At 46.3% G+C, this 17,213-nt stretch overlaps 1 protein-coding gene across 1 annotated transcript; it reads left to right on the forward strand.

Moving 5' to 3' along the window:
* Positions 1 to 572: 572 nt before the first annotated feature.
* LOC131106095 (uncharacterized) lies at positions 573 to 14,848 on the forward strand. Its single transcript, XM_078794333.1, has 24 exons — positions 573 to 776; positions 888 to 1,001; positions 1,437 to 1,500; positions 1,570 to 1,639; positions 1,715 to 1,818; positions 3,305 to 3,400; positions 3,479 to 3,550; positions 3,616 to 3,696; positions 3,810 to 3,876; positions 4,155 to 4,247; positions 5,525 to 5,609; positions 5,687 to 5,791; positions 6,248 to 6,317; positions 7,900 to 8,050; positions 8,815 to 9,029; positions 9,079 to 9,183; positions 9,564 to 9,662; positions 10,189 to 10,350; positions 10,423 to 10,497; positions 10,572 to 10,646; positions 10,726 to 11,283; positions 11,348 to 11,525; positions 13,677 to 13,825; positions 13,887 to 14,848. The coding sequence occupies exons 1-24, from the start codon at positions 694 to 696 to the stop codon at positions 14,103 to 14,105; spliced, it is 3,090 nt and encodes a 1,029-aa protein (XP_078650459.1). The 5' UTR covers positions 573 to 693; the 3' UTR covers positions 14,106 to 14,848.
* Positions 14,849 to 17,213: the final 2,365 nt, after the last annotated feature.

The raw sequence follows: 17,213 nt of genomic DNA on the forward strand, positions 1-17,213 counted from the left end.
AAAGGTTGTACATTTAGACGCTGCTGCCCTCTAGTGGCCGTATCTGTCCATTACAACAAAATGGCTCCAAAAGTTACCAGCTTCAGATGAGTCATTATTTGGTTTCTATTAAATATCTCGAAACGTATATCATAAAGAATGTTTCATTCTTGGTGTAAGTTTGTATTTATGACTTGGCAGAGGTTGAAGTAAGTTTTAAAAAATTATATTCCTGTTTTAATAAGCGATGGGACGTCTGGGTTCGTTGATAAGAATCGGAAAAAACACGACAAAAAAAGACTTTAGTTTTGGCTAAATAAAATACACACTTTTTTCAAACAATATTTAACATATTATTTACAACAACATTATAAGACAATGTAACAATATCATGTAACACAATAATTAAAAAAATAGGGTCAAAATACGACACTGCCCTGATATAAATAAAATCGATAATTGGATCGATCCACCCAATTTAAACATTGGAGTTCTGCAGTTTTTTTGTGACCAGCAGAGGGCGCTTTTTCTTCTTTCCTTCCTCCCCAGTGTACTCCCTCCCCTTTCCCGGCCCCTCCTCCTCCTCCATTGGGCTTTTTTTCCTGGATTCTTTCCGGTCCGAGTCTCCAGACCCCGGGGACGTCGTCTTATCCCAGAAGGTGAAGGTGGCGTTCGGCCGACAGCGGGTGGAGGTGTCGTGAGGTGGGCTCCGACATGGTGCTGATGGGCGAGCAGGCAGAGCGACCTTTGACACCGCCGACGGCCACGGAGCAACTTCTCCACCCCCGGGGGAGTCGGTGAGCGAGACGGGCGAAGTGAGCGGGAAGGCCCGCTGCTGGTGGTGGTGGTGGCGGTTCCGGAAAAGTTCTTAACGACGTTTGAACTTTTCTGTTGTTTTTTCATTTCAGTTGTGAAGCGGAGAATGACGCTCAGAGGAGACGAAGGAGACCCACAGACCTCCAGCTGTGTCTGGACAACGAACCGGAACCCTGCGAGATCCGTAAAAAGACCACCGGAACCAGGTGTCTCCTACCGAGGATACATATTCTAGAACCTTCATCTAGTCGTACCATTGGAACTACACAATAATAATAATATAATAATAATAACTTAGTAGTACATAACTATGTAGTATATATATATCTATACTGTATCATGACTGTTCATTTGTTTCCTACAGCTTGTTAGCATATATTTTGACAATCAGTGAACATATGGTTAGCTTGGTGTGCCACTTCATTAGGTACACCTGTTATGGAATACTGCCTTGGGTGAAAGTTAGCGGCGTTACGTGTTGACTATGAACGTAAGAGTGCGGCCATCTTTGTCTTTCAGTCACCTGAAAGAAAGATAAATAGTCTTTGTTGTGACTGTAACTCGACACCTGAGGGACTCGTCCACTTTGAATCAGCAGCACACTTTTACACCATGCTGACCCCCACTAACCCCTTCTTCAGCCTGACACCCGGTAAGCAGCTCTCGCCGCCCAGCCCCGGCAGGCAGACGTCGCCGTCCAGCCAGGTGCGTCACTAAGCGGTGGACTTCCTGTTTGGAACGAGAACGCAAACAAACATGTGGTTTTCTCTGCAGCTGTCCAAGACCAACGTGCACTTTCACAAGCTCTTCAAGGAAGTGGGCAGAGACGAGGCGCTCAAGCAAAGTACGTCCCGATGTCCTGATGTGCTGATGTCCTCCTTAGACCAAAGCCGACCTTGTCTTTGTCTCCTCCGCCAAGGTTACACCTGCGCCCTGCAGAGGGACATCTTGTATCAGGGAAGGATGTTCCTCTCCCAGAACTGGATCTGCTTCCATTCCAAGGTCTTTGGCAGGGATACCAAGGTAGCGGTCTACCCTACCCCACTATATTTCATAATTCATAAAAACCCGCTCCACCGAAGTCTCACAGCACATGCTTCATTCCCCAACATCCTTCTCCAAAAATCACAATTTCATTTTTTTGTTTATTCTCACAAAATTGTGCTTTTTTAGACTTTTTTGTCATAATATTTTGACTTCATTGTCATAAAATCAGGCAGCACGGAGATCAAGTGGTTAGCGCGCAGACCTCACAGCTAGGAGACCAGGGTTCGATCCCACCCTCGGCCATATCTGTGTGGAGTTTGCATGTTCTCCCCATGCATGCGTGGGTTTTCTCCGGGTACTCCGGTTTCCTCCCACATTCCAAAAACATGCTATGTTAATTGGCCACTCCAAATTGTCCATAGGTATGAATGTGAGTGTGAATGGTTGTTTGTCTATATGTGCCCTGGGATTGGCTGGCCACCAGTCCTGGGTGTACCCCGCCTCTCACCTGAAGACAGCTGGGATAGGCTCCAGCACCCCCGCAACCCTTGTGAGGATAAGCGGTAGAAAATGAATGAGTTCTCCTCCTATTTTGTGTGGAAGTGGTAACTTTTTGGCTTCTTATTTTGTCTTTCCCCAACTTCAGCCATCTCCGTGTGGAGTTTGCATGTTCTCCCTGTGCATGCGTGGGTTTTCTCCGGGTACTCCAGTTTCCTCCCACATTCCAAAAACATGCTAGGTTAATTGGTGACTCCAAATTGTCCATAGGTATGAATGTGAGTGTGAATGGTTGTTTGTCTATATGTGCCCTGTGATTGGCTGGCCACCAGTCCAGGGTGTACCCCGCCTCTCGACTGAAGACAGCTGGGATAGGCTCTAGCACCCCCACGACCCTCGTGAGGAAAAAGCGGTAGAAAATGAATGAATGAATGAATGTCATAAAATCACAGGTAATTCTGACTTTATTGCTATAATAAAATATATGCACTATAATAATAATAATAATAATATTTTAACCTTTTCTAAAAATGCCAACTTTAGTCCTTGTTTCGAGAGTTTTCTCACAATATTCCAAATCTCTTTTCAGAAATGTAATTTTTCTTGGATATTTCAATGGCTAAAATGATTTTACTTGATTTTAGTTGTAACTTTATTGTCATAACAATGAACACTTTTCCTCGTTACATTCCAACTATTTTCCCTGGATGTTTTGGCTTCATTCTCGGAAAATGGCTGTCGATTTTACCATTTTTTCCAAGTAGCCAAGTCTTGGGCTTATTGTAAAATTATTATTATTATTATGAAATATTACGCTCATGTGCTTTTGTCAGCTGAAGCTAAGATGTTTGGCCAAGCTAGCTTAGCATACTGTATACACAGTAGGATTACTGTTAGCATCTTGAAGGTTCAGCATAGCCTTGAAGATGCTAACAGTTGATGCTAACATCCTTCAGTTTTTCCGTATGTGTCCCTGAAGTTTGGACATCAATCAAGTTTGCATCAACTTCCTCTTTCCGGTCAGATCGCCATCCCGGCGGCGTCGGTGACGTTGATCAAGAAAACCAAAACGGCGCTGCTGGTGCCGAACGCCCTGGTCATCCAAAGCACCCAGGAGCAGGTGACAACCCGCCCGTCAGGTGTGGTGGCGCTACGTACTAAGTGGGAGCGTGACGGTTCCCACTTCCTGTTTGTCCAGCACGTCTTTGTGTCCTTCCTGTCTCGCAACGCCACCTACAAGTTCCTGCGTTCCGTCTGCGTCCACCTGGAGGTGCGTTTCCACGCTCTCGTCTGTCCTCATCCAAGGTGGAACTGAAACATGTGAGAACGTTGCAGGTGGAGAAGACTTGCGGCAGAGACGCCGCGTCCTCCTGCCAGGACGGCTTCCGAGTCAAGGTGGCGTCGTCCCTTCCTCTGGTCAGTGGTGACATGGGATGTTTGCATTTTTTTTTTGAATCTGTAGAAAGTCAGGCTTGGTTCTCATCGCGCCACCCGTGGCGTCCATTGTTTCCCTTCCCGTGGCCCCGCAGAGGCGGCAGGAGATGATGGAGAGCAGCAGCTCCGGATCCCAGACTCCCGATGACGACAAATTGAGCGGTGGGAACGACGCACCTTAGCTAAGAACATCTTTGATGAGGGGGTTGCTGTCAGCCTGGGGGCGGAGTTTGCACTCACGTTTCACACCGCATACTTTTCTAAGCACAAAAACAACACTCTTATGACGCAATTGGATAGCTTTTCTTCGACTTGGAAGCTCGTTGAGCGACTTGGATTCGCCTTGGGATGCTGACGTGTGTTTGTACTGCTGTTGACACGGAGGATGTTTGTCTTTGACGTGTGTGTCTTTTTTTCCGTGTCTGTGTTTCCTCAAGCAGACTTCACAGGCCTCCCCTTTGTCAAAAGCGGGAAGGTGTCCGTCCTCGCCGACGTTCACCTCCAACCGAGCCCAAAGAGCAAGGACAGCAACGGTACTACACCGACTACATGCGTTTTGCCTCTCACTTTACTATATGCTACACCGAAATGCAGTACTCGCTGAGGTACTAGTGAGTAGAATAGTTACTAAGGCACATGGATTTGGAATAGTTACTGAGGTACTAATGAGTAGAGGAGTTACTGAGGAACTAAGGCACGTAAGTACATTTAGAGTAGTTACTGAAGAACTATCTAACAAGGAACTCATGACTCAGGCACACAGATTTTGAGTAGTTACTGAGGAACACGTCAGTAGAGTAGTTACTTGGAAACGAAGGCACGCACATTTGGAGTAGTTACTTAAGAATTAATGGGGACTAACGACTAAGGAACATAGAGTTAGAGTAGTTACTGAGGAACTAATGAGTAAGTAGAATCTGAGAATCTACGGCACATACATTTAGAGTAGTGACTGTGGAACTAAGGCACATGAATTTGGGCAGTTACTTGGTTACTGGGGAACTAAGGCACACTCATTTAGAATAGTGACTGAAGAACTAACGAGGAACTAAAGACTCAGTCACATACATTTTGAGTAGTTACTGAGGAACCTGTGTGTAGAGTAGTTACTGGGGAACTAAGGAATACAGAGTTAGAGTAGTTACTTAGTAACTAAGGCACATACATTTTGAGTAGTTACTGAGGAACATGTCAGTAGAGTAGTTATTTGGCAACTAAGGTACGCACATTTAGAGTAGTTACTGAAGAATTAATGGGGACTAATGACTAGAGTAGTTAGAGTAGTTACTGAGGAACTCATGAGTAAGTAGGATCTGAGGATCTACGGCACATACATTTAGAGTAGTGACTATGGAACTAAGGCACATGAATTTGGGCAGTTACTGGGGAACTAAGGCACATTCATTTAGAATAGTGACTGAAGAACTAACGAGGAACTAAAGACTCAGTCACATACATTTTGAGTAGTTACTGAGGAACCTGTGTGTAGAGTAGTTACTGAGGAACCTGTGTGTAGAGTAGTTACTGGGGAGCTAAGGTACATAGAATTAGAGTAGTTACTTAGTAACTAAGGCACATACATTTAGAGTAGTTACTGAGAAACCAATGAGTAGTAGTGAGCAACTACATACTGTAAATATAGAGTAGTTATTGAGGAAGTAATGATTAGTGTCAGGTCATTGCGTGTAGCTTATTGTGAAGTGTCTCATTTAACATGAACATTCGTTAAATGCTGATGTTTGTCATCATGATGAAAGGGGGCTAGAACGGAACCTTGGGGAACGCCTTTTCATTTTTTTTTAATGTCAAGGTTCGCCGGCCGGGGAGGTACCACGGGTGGGCAAAGCCTGGCCTCATGTGACCTTGCACTCCATCCTACTCATCTATTTGTTTCTGTGAGTACTTTTGTCGCCCGCTTTGTCGTCCGACGCCTTAACCCGCTGTCACCGCCACGCTTTGTGCGTCCCCGCAGGGCCGGCGTCCTTGTGGCGTCCTCCTGTTACATGGCTTTCAAGATGGCAGTCCTGGAGCATCGTTTGAACTCCATGTTGGCGGCGAGGGAACACATGCACGGCCAGTATGAGCTGCACACTCCCTCGCGTGCACCGCTTTTTCCTCACGAGGGTCGCGGGGGGTGCTGGAGCCTATCCCAGCTGTCTTTGGGCGAGAGGCGGGGTACACCCTGGACTGGTGGCCAGCCAATCACAGGGCACATATAGACAAACAACCATTCACACTCACATTCATACCTATGGACAATTTGGAGTGGCCAATTAACCTAGCATGTTTTTGGAATGTGGGAGGAAACCGGAGTACCCGGAGAAAACCCACGCATGCACGGGGAGAACATGCAAACTCCACACAGAGATGGCCGAGGGTGGAATTGAACCCTGGTCTCCTAGCTGTGAGGTCTGCGCGCTAACCACTCGGCCACCGTGCCGCCCCAAAGACATACATCTCATAGAAAACTACGTCTGGCCTGTGGTTCCAGTCTGGAAGTGAAAGTGATGAAGATGCTTCTCTTTTCTTCCAGAAACGCGGCGAGACCTCAGGACGCTGAGATCTTTGGAGAACTCTCCACCAACCTCTTCAAGCTGGAGAAGGTCGGTGCGGCTTCTCATCCAATCGCTTCCTTTCATCTTCCGTAACTGCAGTATTTTTAAAAAAGTATAGCATCAGTAGCGTGTTAGCCAAAATTTGCCCGTTAAATTCATGAGAATAAAGTCGTAATTCACGAGAGATAAAGTCATAGAGTCAAAGGTCATAAATGTATGAGAATAACTTAATGTGTCCTCAGATTCGAAGAAACCTGCAGAGGCTGCTCGAGGACACCTAAAGGAGAAAGTGGTCATGTGACCTGCTGACTGACGCCTTTGGTCTCAGCTTTGAAAAGAACTTGTGCAATAACATCTTCTCCTTTGCCCCACTCAGGACCCATGCCAAGTATTTATATCACAGTACGGTAGAGTATTTATTAGTGGTGCACCATATCAGGGAATTATGTCATCATACAGATAAATATCATAATCCGGTAAGCAATAATTTTAAGTACGAGAATACCCGTACTGTGTGGGTGAGCAAATCATGCTCTCCTTTTCCTCCTGTCTGTGACGTTAACATCCTGTCGTAAAACTTTATCAGCCACCTGAAACGCCAGCATCACAGCTGCTCCGCTGCTCGGAGCGTGTGCCCGAATACAGTGCACCTTGCCGGGCCAGAGTAGGTGCCCCCCCCCTCTGTACTCTGTACTCATTAGGACACATCAGCAGGTACTCATTTCCTCCAGTCCTTCTTACTTCCAGGTGTACACATTTAAAAAGTACATCGTCATCAGTAGAATCTCTGTCTTGAGTAGCAAAATGTCCTGGATATTTGTTTGAAGTAAAAGCTAGCTATGGTGCATATGTAGTATTTATGTAGCATTGTATTTTCATCATTTCAAAGTTTTCTATGCTGATGTTATGTTCTGAAATTGCTCTTAAATGATGTTCTATATCTATAAAAAGTAGTGTATATGTAATAATAGTAGTGATAATGTGATTTCATGTGCAATCGTGTATGTTTATGACTAGATACTAGTTACTACGACGTTAGTATTTCTTGTTTTAAGTCAGTATGTAGTTCGCCACTCTTGATATCGCGTATTAAAAGAGTCGACCACTTCTGGAGTGAAGGTTTTGTTACATTCATACTATGTTAGATTTAGTGTAACTGTGCTATTCATTTTAAATAATTCGTTTTTTTAGGTCTAATTTAACTACAAAGTATCTTGGTGGGGATTAGATTAACGATCAGGCAAAATTGTGTAGAACGGCACCACCCAGTGGACACCAAGATAACTGCAGTGAGAAAGATCGTGTTGAAAATGTACACATACAATACATGCTAGCTGCTAACATTTCACCTCAAAGACATGCAAATTAACTTTCTAGAGTAGGCGGAGCTTAAACGTGTCGCTCTTAAACATGCACGTCTGTCGTGTTTTTGGTTCTGGGTGCGCGCCCCCGCATGTGCGTTCCCGTCGAGCAGCTTGTGGTCCCGCCCATCCCGTGACGTCACCGGCCGTCGGCGAGAGCGCAATGGCGATGCTGGACAAAAACAGGAGAGCCCGTCCGTGCTGTGTGGCGGGGAGCCCTCCTTCGACGCACATGTGAAGGATTTTTCTCTTTCTGCTGACAATGACAGCTCAGTGATACTCAATCTAGCCTGGTAAGTCCCGACCCGTCTTCATGGCGCTTCTTCTTGGTGATCGGTGGTGGTGGTGGTGGTGGTGCTCGCGCTCTCTGCTTCTTCTCCTGCCTGGCGGAGGGTGATGGAAAAAGGGGCGTGGCCGCGGGTACCACTTCTGACTCTGAGGATGCTGATGGCTTAGCAACAAGGAGACAATGGATGCGCGGGAGGAACCAGCAGCTCTGGATGTAAACAAAGGGTGTGGGCCTCACGCCGGCCCACCGAGGACGGTGCCGACCGCCACAAAGGCAAGATCTGCTCACATCGGATGGGCGCTCGCTTAATAAAAAAGGGAGAAGATTTCCTCCATCTTTATTTTGAATCTTTTCTTGGCTTTCGAGTTACATTAGGCGATTTATGTCTTTTTTTGTTTTTTACAAGTGTTCATAATTGTCATGCAAGTGTAAAAAGAAGTTCATTCATTCATTCATTCATTTTCTACCGCTTATCCTCACAAGGGTCGCGGGGGTGCTGGAGCCTATCCCAGCTGTCTTTGGGCGAGAGGCGGGGTACACCCTGGACTGGTCGCCAGCCAATCACAGGGCACATATAGACAAACAACCATTCACACTCACATTCATACCTATGGACAATTTGGAGTGGCCAATTAACCTAGTATGTTTTTGGAATGTGGGAGGAAACCGGAGTACCCAGAGAAAACCCACGCATGCACGGGGAGAACATGCAAACTCCACACAGAGATGCCCGAGGGTGGAATTGAACCCTGGTCTCCTAGCTGTGAGGTCTGCATGCTTAAAAAGAAGTTAACCACAAACAATTTGGGGGTTTTGACCAAAAATCACCAAAAAAATCACAAACTGTGAAAAGTGGAACAAATAAATTGTGTTGTGTTTCCATTCCATTTTCCAGGTGTGACCGGACGTGTGATCGGACAGGATGGCCTCTCAGGAGCCGTCGCCTCCGTCGTCCATGGAGAGCAACAAGCCGGGCTTCCCCAAGAAGATCCTGGGCAACAAGCTGGAGGACAAGCACCTGTGCAACTGCTGCCACAACATCCTCCGACGGCCCGTTCAGGCGCAGTGCGGCCACCGTTTCTGCGCGTACTGCTTCAACCTGGCCGTCAGGTGCGCCGACCGCGGAGAATAAACAAATACGTCTTTTCAAACATCTCAGCCTTTACCGTCTTTGTTGGGTTGCAGTAACGGACCGCACAAGTGCAACGCTTGCATCAAGGAGGACATTTTTGAAGAACCGACGTCGATCCTGAAACAGGGATGTGTGAGTGCACGCCAGATTCTAAAATGTCTGCCGCTGTTAGCATTATACATTAGCATTATTACTGGATTGAGCCCAGTATTTGTGGTCTGTGCCAAACAATGGAATTCCCTATGCGAGTTGGAGCTTTTCTTCTTATCACACACACATAGCAGTGATGTCTGTCACACTGCTTATTTTAAAATAATGCAGCTATGACATATGATGAATTAAATATGATTTCACTGACATTTTTTAAAACAAAAACAGAATATTCTATGTCGTTTTGTATTCAATGTTCGGGTCAGTGCGTTAATTTGGAAATCTCTTAATTTGCTGTCACGTTTTTCCGAGAAGATTCCGTGACTTCCCTTTCTTTTCCTGTTGTTTTGCTTTTCAAAAAGGCTTTTCCCGACAACGCAGTTCGCAGGGAAGTGGAAAACCTCTCTGCGGTTTGCATTAACGAAAGTTGCACCTGGAGAGGAACCATCAAGGACTATGAGGTGAGTTCACATGTACGGACGTGCATGCTGAGAATGCTCAATTCCTCCGGCCGAAACATGGCAATTCTTTGTGTTTTATTCATGCATTATAAGGGTCAGGTGACGGGGGGGGGGGCAGCAGTCTAAGCAGGGAAGCCCAGACTTCCCTCTCCATGGCTACCTCGTCCATCTCCTGGGGTGTTCCCAGGCCAGTTGAGAGACATAGTCTCTCTAACCAGTTCTGGGTGTTCCATAAGGCATCCTAACCAAGAGTCTAAGGGCCACCTTATGGAGGGAATTTATTTTGGCTGCTTGCACCGGAGATCAAAATAATCAAATAATCTTGGTTAGTGGTGTGTCGCAAAATTTTTCCAACGTAAAAAAAGTTGAAAAACACCGTTTTAGTGGGGCGACAGTAATGTCACTAAGTCGCAACTGGAAAGACAACACCCTAGACTGCGAGGCAAAGTCAGGCAGCATCAAAGCCCCCGATGAGGCTGTGCCGCCATGACATAGCTTTGTGACTATCCTGCTCTTCTTGGCACAGGTGAACCACGAGGGCAAATGTGAGTTCATGATCATCCCATGCCCGTCCTGCAAGGAGCGAATTCGTTTCAGCGAGCAGGAACGCCACAGTGAGCGTGAGTGCCCGGAGAGAACGCTCAACTGCAAGTACTGCAAGGAGCCCTTTCACTTCAAAAACATCAAGGTGGGATAAGCGCCAAAAACCTTTTTTTTTTTTTTAGAGTGGTGTGTTGCAAGGCATCTGTTTGCTTCTCAGGCGCATGATGAGATCTGTCCAAAGTACCCGATGATCTGCGAGGGTTGCGCCAAAAAGAAAATCCCCAGGGAGAAGGTGGGAGAACTATTTGGAAGTCTTTTCTGATTGGACGACTGACGCTTCATGATTTGTTCTATCATGTCTTTCAGTATGTGGACCACATTAAGTTCTGCAGCAAATTCAGAACGCCGTGTCGCTTTCACGTGGTCGGTTGCGACATGTCGGTGAGTCATCTCCTTCTCCTTGTGGGGTAACTTTTGTGGATGAACAAAAACTGACTTCACCCCAACGTCTTACCTGCAGGTGGAAAAAGAGAAGACCCACGACCACGAGCGTGCTTTTGCCTATGAGCACCTGAACCTGCTGCTGCACTACATCATGGGCATGAAGGTGAGCATGGAGGGGCTGCAGCCGCAGGGTCTGGAGGTGGCGGGACACAAACTGGTGGAACTGCAGCAGTCCCTCAGGGAGCTGGAGGCCCGGGTCTCCCTGCTCAGCAACACCTCCTCCGGGCCTCCCGTGCAGGGAGCCGCCGCCTCCTCCTCCTCTTCCGGTTCGGGCTCGTGCACCTCGGCCCCTCTGCCCCCGCCTCCCACTCTGGCGCCCACCCTCTCTGTGTCTACCTCCTTCACGCCGCTGCCCAGCTCGGTGGGTGCGGCACTGGAGCTGCAGCTCCACAGCGAGAAGACGAAGGTGGCCGAGCTGGGCCGCCGATGCACGGAGCTGGAGGTGAAGTCGGGCACCTTTGAAAACGTGGTGTGTGTCCTGAACAGAGAGGTGGAGCGTTTTGCCACCACTATGGAGGCCAGCAATCGCCAACACAAGCTGGACCAGGACAAGATCGAGGCTCTGAGTAACAAGGTCAGGCAACATGAAACCTTCTAAAAACATCTGCAACAGACTCAGCAGAGAACTGGTCTCACAGGTGCGGCAGCTGGAGAGGACGGTGGGGCTGAAGGACCTGACGGTGGCAGAGATGGAGGGTCGGCTCAGGGAAATGTCAGCCACGACCTTTGACGGCGTCTTTGTGTGGAGGATCTCAGATTTTGCCAAAAAGAGACAGGACGCCATTGCAGGTCGAGCCCCAGCTATGTTCTCGCCAGGTACCATCATCTCAGAGTTTATATCCTGGCCAACTTAGACAACAGTTACATACATTATCAGTGGGTAGTATGTATACATATACTGTACATATAGGTACATATATAGGCACATATAGGTGTGGAAATATGGGCTAATAATGATAAAAGCAGGTGCCGGCACGGCGGTCGAGTGGTTAGCGCGCAGACCAGGGTTCAATTCCACCCTCGGCCTGTGTGGAGTTTGGATGTTCTCCCCGTGGGTTTTCTCCAGGTACTCCGGTTTTCACATTCCACATTCCAAAAAGGATAATTGGCGACTCCAAATTGTCCATAGGTATGAATGTGAGTGTGAATGGTTGTTTGTCTATATGTGCCCTGTGATTGGCTGGCCACCAGTCCAGGTTGTACCCCGCCTCTCGGCCAAAGACAGCTGGGATAGGCTCCAGCACCCCCACGACCCTTGTGAGGAAAAAGCGGTAGAAAATGAATGAATGAATGTTATAAAATGGGGCGGCACGGCGGTCAAGTGGTTAGCGCGCAGACCTCACAGCTAGGAGACCAGGGTTCAATCCCACCCTGTGGAGTGGAGCATGTTCTCCCCGTGCATGCGTGGGTTTTCGCCGGGTACTCCGGTTTCCTCCCACATTCCAAAAACATGCTAGGTTAATTGGCCACTCCAAATTGTCCATAGGTATGAATGTGAGTGTGAATGGTTGTTTGTCTATATGTGCCCTGTGATTGGCTGGCGACCAGGGTGTACCCCGCCTCTCGCCCGAAGACAGCTGGGATAGGCTCCAGCAGCCCCCGCGACCCCCGTGAGGAAAAAGTGGTAGAAAATGAATTAATGAATTAACTATAAAAGTAATCTTCACTCGCTAAAAAAGGTCAGTAAGGATAATTCATAATGCCGCCTACAGAGAACATACTAACTCCTTATTTCTAAAATCACAAATACTTCAACTTGCTGATATAGTTCGTCTTCAAACAGCTAAAATAATACATAAGGCTAAAAACAACCAATTAGCTAAAAATGTCATCCAATACTTCTCTACAAGAGAGGAGAAATATGATCTCAGGGAAGAAGTACATTTGAAACACTTCTATGCTAGGACTACGTTATGCTAGCCATAGCATTTCAGTATGTGGAATCAAACTATGGAATGGATTGAGTAAGGAAATCAAACAATGCACAACCATGAGCCAATTCAAGAAACAATACAAGCAGTTGATGTTTGCTAAATACAAGGATGAAGAGTCTTGAACCAGTCATGATGTGCTATATATATATATATATATATATATATATATATATATATATATATCACTATATTGACACTTACTATGGTACACATTATGGCATTGGATGCTCATATCACCTTGTACTTCGGTACGAGGTGCATTATTAAAAAACAAACAAACAAACCATAAACTATATTAGGAAAGCAGGAAGTGAACAAATGTAACAGTTACTGATTGTAAAAGTACCAGATGGAGAGGTAGGATTTAATAAGCTTTGCTTCTTCCTACTCCTTTTGGACATGTGGAACTGGGAACTGATTATGGGGTGCACTCAATTGTAATTGTTTGCTAAATACAAGGATGAAGAGTCTTGAACCAGTCATGATGTGCTATATATATATATATATATATCACTATATTGGCACTTATTATGGTACACATTATGGCATTGTAATGGTAATGGTTTTATTTCATTTGAACATGCATCAGATTACAATTGAGTGCATCCCATAATCAGTTCCCAGTTCCACATGTCCAAAAGGAGTAGGAAGAAGCAAAGCGTATTAAATCCTACCCCTCCATCTGGTACTTTTACAATCAGTAACTGTTACATTTGTTCAGTTCCTGCTTTCCATAATACAGTTTAAGTTTTTTTCTTTTTTGTGTGTATGGAAGTGTATGGTAATATCACCTCATACTTTGGTACGAGGTACATTATAAAAAAAACAAAAAAAAAAAACTTAAACTGTATTATTGTAAGCAGGAAGTGAACAAATGTAACAGTTACTGATTGTAAAAGTTCCAGATGGAGGGGTAGGATTTAATAAGCTTTGTTTCTTCCTACTCCTTTTGAACATGTGGAACTGGGAACTGAAAAAAAACATTACCATTACCATTACATACTGTAAGTTTATTTGAGTGTACTTTTTGCAGCCTTCTACACCAGCAAGTACGGCTACAAGATGTGTCTACGTATCTATCTGAACGGAGACGGGACGGGCCGAGGCAGCCACCTGTCCTTGTTCTTTGTGGTCATGAGAGGACTCAGCGACGCTCTGCTCAAATGGCCGTTCAACCAAAAGGTAAAAGGTCGCCTTCTGAACATGTCTGAAACAAAGCGGTCACCGTCGTCGTCTCCTCCAGGTGACGCTGATGCTGCTGGACCAGAGCAACCGTGAGCACATCATCGACGCCTTTCGCCCGGATGTGACGTCCTCCTCCTTCCAGCGGCCCGTGAGCGAGATGAACATTGCCAGCGGCTGCCCGCTCTTCTGCCCTCTCTCCAAACTGGACGCCAAAAACTCCTACATTCGTGACGACACCATCTTCATTAAGGCCATCGTGGACCTCACTGGCCTCTAGAGGGGTCCCTGAAGGGGTGCTTGGCTTCGATTATGAGGCGTCTCCTTGAAACGGAGCTTTATGGTGAGCTTCATTTTGGCTCCACGGTGACCCCCACGGGGCGCCGTTAGCGTCCCCTTTGCAGCTTTTAGGGAGACGAAACGGTTTGCTCAGCCCGGGCGCCGCCGCTGCCGCCGTTGTTGTCGTCGGCGAGAATGTCCGCCATCACTGTTTGTGTCGGGTGCTGCACTTTTCCTGATTTTCTTTCCACATCACCGGAACGTCACGGCACTTTGGTTTTTGCTTGCAGGACACCAGAGCGGCAGGCTGGATGTGGGGGGGGGGGGGGGGTCGTCCGAGAGTGGTCCGCGCAGTGTTGTGGTGCTAGATGATTACAAGGTGGAGTTTTTGCTTCCTCTTCTTCTTCTTCAGATTGTCGGTATCGTGAGCCTTCTTCATTCTGGTGTTGAGTACATTTTGCATAGACAAACGTGGAGTTATGTGATCAACAAGGCTTTTCTTTCTTTTACTGTGGGTGACGTGCATGCTGAGTGTCAAGTGCGCCTTATCTCCTTCAAGCGTAGTGGCAGACATCTTGCCTGCATGTCGGGTTAGAAAATTAGACGCAGGGTCAGGGTTAGGGCTAGAGGCAGGGTTGGGTTTCAGGGTTAGAGGCAGGGTTGGGCTTCAGGGTTAGAAACAGGGTGAAGATTAGAGGCAGACTTAGGGTTAGAAAATTAGAAGAAGAGTAAGGTTCGGCCTCGAAGCAGGGTTGGGTTTAGTGTTAGAGGCAGGGTTAGGGTTTGGGTCAGGCAGGGTTGGGTTTGGTGTTAGAGGCAGGGTTGGGTTTCAGGGTTAGAAGCAGGGTTAGGGTTTGGGTTAGGCCTAGAAGCAGGGTTGTGTTTAGTGTTAGACGCAGGGTTGGGTTTCAGGGTTAGACGCAGGGTTGGGTTTCAGGGTTAGAAGCAGGGTTAGGGTTTGGGTTAGGCCTAGAAGCAGGGTTGGGTTTAGTGTTAGAGGCAGGGTTGGGTTTCAGGGTTAGAAGCAGGGTTAGGGTTTGGGTTAGGCCTAGAGGCGGGGTTGGGTTTGGTGTTAGAGGCAGGGTTGGGTTTCAGGGTTAGAAGCAGGGTTAGGCTTTGGGTTAGGCCTAGAGGCAGGGTTGGTGTTAGAGGCAGGGTTGGGTTTCAGGGTTAGATGCAGGGTTGGGTTTTAGGGTTAGAAGCAGGGTAAAGATTACAGGCAGCCTTAGGGTTAGAAAATTAGAAGCAGAGTATAAGGTTCGGCCTAGAAGCAGAGTTAGGTTTAAGGCTAGAAGCAGGGTAAGTGTTAGGGTTAGAAGCAGGGTTAGGATCTGGGTAAAGGTTATAAAATGAGAATCAGGGTTGGGGTGAGAAGCAGAGTTCAGGTCAGCGTAAGAAGCAGGGTCCAGGTGAGGGTGAGAAGGGCAGAAGCCTCCATCCGTTTGACGTACGTTGGTGCTCGTTCCGACTCGGGGTTGTGACCGGTGCTTTGGTACATCTGTGGAAGATACAGTGGAGTTAGCGAGGTGTCCGAGGCGCAGACACGTGTTTTTGTCCCCGTGACGGACACACACAGCCGGAGTTGTCGTAAACCCCCTGCCACCCCCCCCCCCCCCTTTGGTGGCGCTATTTCGCCGTGATGCCCTCTCCCCTTACAGAGTCGGCCGAGAGAAGGAACACTGTTTTCTGTGATTGCGATGCTCTTGAGCTGGTGTGTGATTGGAATATTATATAGCATTTGTTGGCGTGTCTGAAATGAGACAAAAAAACCATAAAGATTGTCGTACTTTGTGGCACTGTAGGTTGACTAAATAGCAGCTTGATCGTGTTCCGCTTTTTGAACTTTTCCCGCTGGCCTGTTTTCAAACCAGTCTCGACCTGTATTGAAGCCTCTCTGTGCATGGGAGGCTTTAATTCCTGAGCATTCCTTTCTATTTCTTTGGAGGAGAAATATGGTAGAATAGCTATTATGTTATATCTGGCCGCGCCCTGACATCAGAGGTGCCGGCCTATATAGTCATAGCAATGTACTGTATAAATATGTATATTTCATACCATAATGCTGAAATAACCTATATATCAGTGTTAATATGTATTATAATAATAGTATTACTGAATACGCTATTAATTCTATATCTATATATCATGTTTTTTTGTTTGTGGAGATGGTTTAAACAGGCCAGAGCCGATCCCTTTGGTGCAGTATGAGTCCTGCTCGGAGTGCAATATGATATTTTGAAGGGTTTACACAAGGGGTGACTTATTCGTGGCTGTTTGTTTACATTGCAGCAAGCAACTTTCAACTTTCCCAGTCGCCGTGTTGCAGATGACGCAAATAGGCTAGAAAATTGTTTCTGTGTCCAAAATATCCGTGTGCGCTTTGGTGGGTTTAGAAGCAAGCATGTACGCAGTACAAGTACAGGATTTAAAAACCATTAGAACTTCATGTTGTGCCAAAATCAATCAAGTTATTACCTCCGTGTTGTCTTTTTACTTTTTCACCTTCTATGCCAACATTTTGCCAAATACGGTGGTATTTCAACCCGAGCTGCTTTTTTGTTTGATTATTCCGTGTGGATGCAGTTTCAATTGATGCATGGGTCACTGGCACCAGAGGAGTCTAGAATCATTTATCAAAAATATATCCTCATATTACAGTTATTCCCATGTAATCTGAATGTAACCCTTTACGCCACTGACAAAAAAATAACTATCCTGTCATGTCATGCAGTTGACTGGGATCGACTTTATTTGCGCACTTTGCATTTAGTTCAAACAGGGTATTTTTTTAATTTAAATGTATTTATGTACCTTGAAGTCAGAGCCATATAAGTATTCTCAAGTTGATATATGTTGATGTGTCACTCTAAAAAGGAACCTGCAGTCTGTAATAAAAGTTTGGTGATTTCAACAGTATTGTTCCTGTTGTTACATGAATGACGTGTATGAACCTTTCCGCCGATACAGCAGGAGGCGCTAGGCACCTTAAGAATCACGTTTGCAGCCCGCCATCACACCAAAGAAAAAGACTTGATCAGCCAATGGTAGGTCGTCATACTGATAACTACAGGTGGGTTGTACTACACTTTTTTTGTGTCAAGGCATACAA

The sequence above is a fragment of the Doryrhamphus excisus genome, linkage group LG10 (genome assembly GCF_037039965.1).
Source record: "Doryrhamphus excisus strain RoL-2023G ecotype Guam linkage group LG10, RoL_Dexc_Guam_v1.1, whole genome shotgun sequence".
Classification (NCBI taxonomy): Eukaryota; Metazoa; Chordata; class Actinopteri; order Syngnathiformes; family Syngnathidae; genus Doryrhamphus; species Doryrhamphus excisus.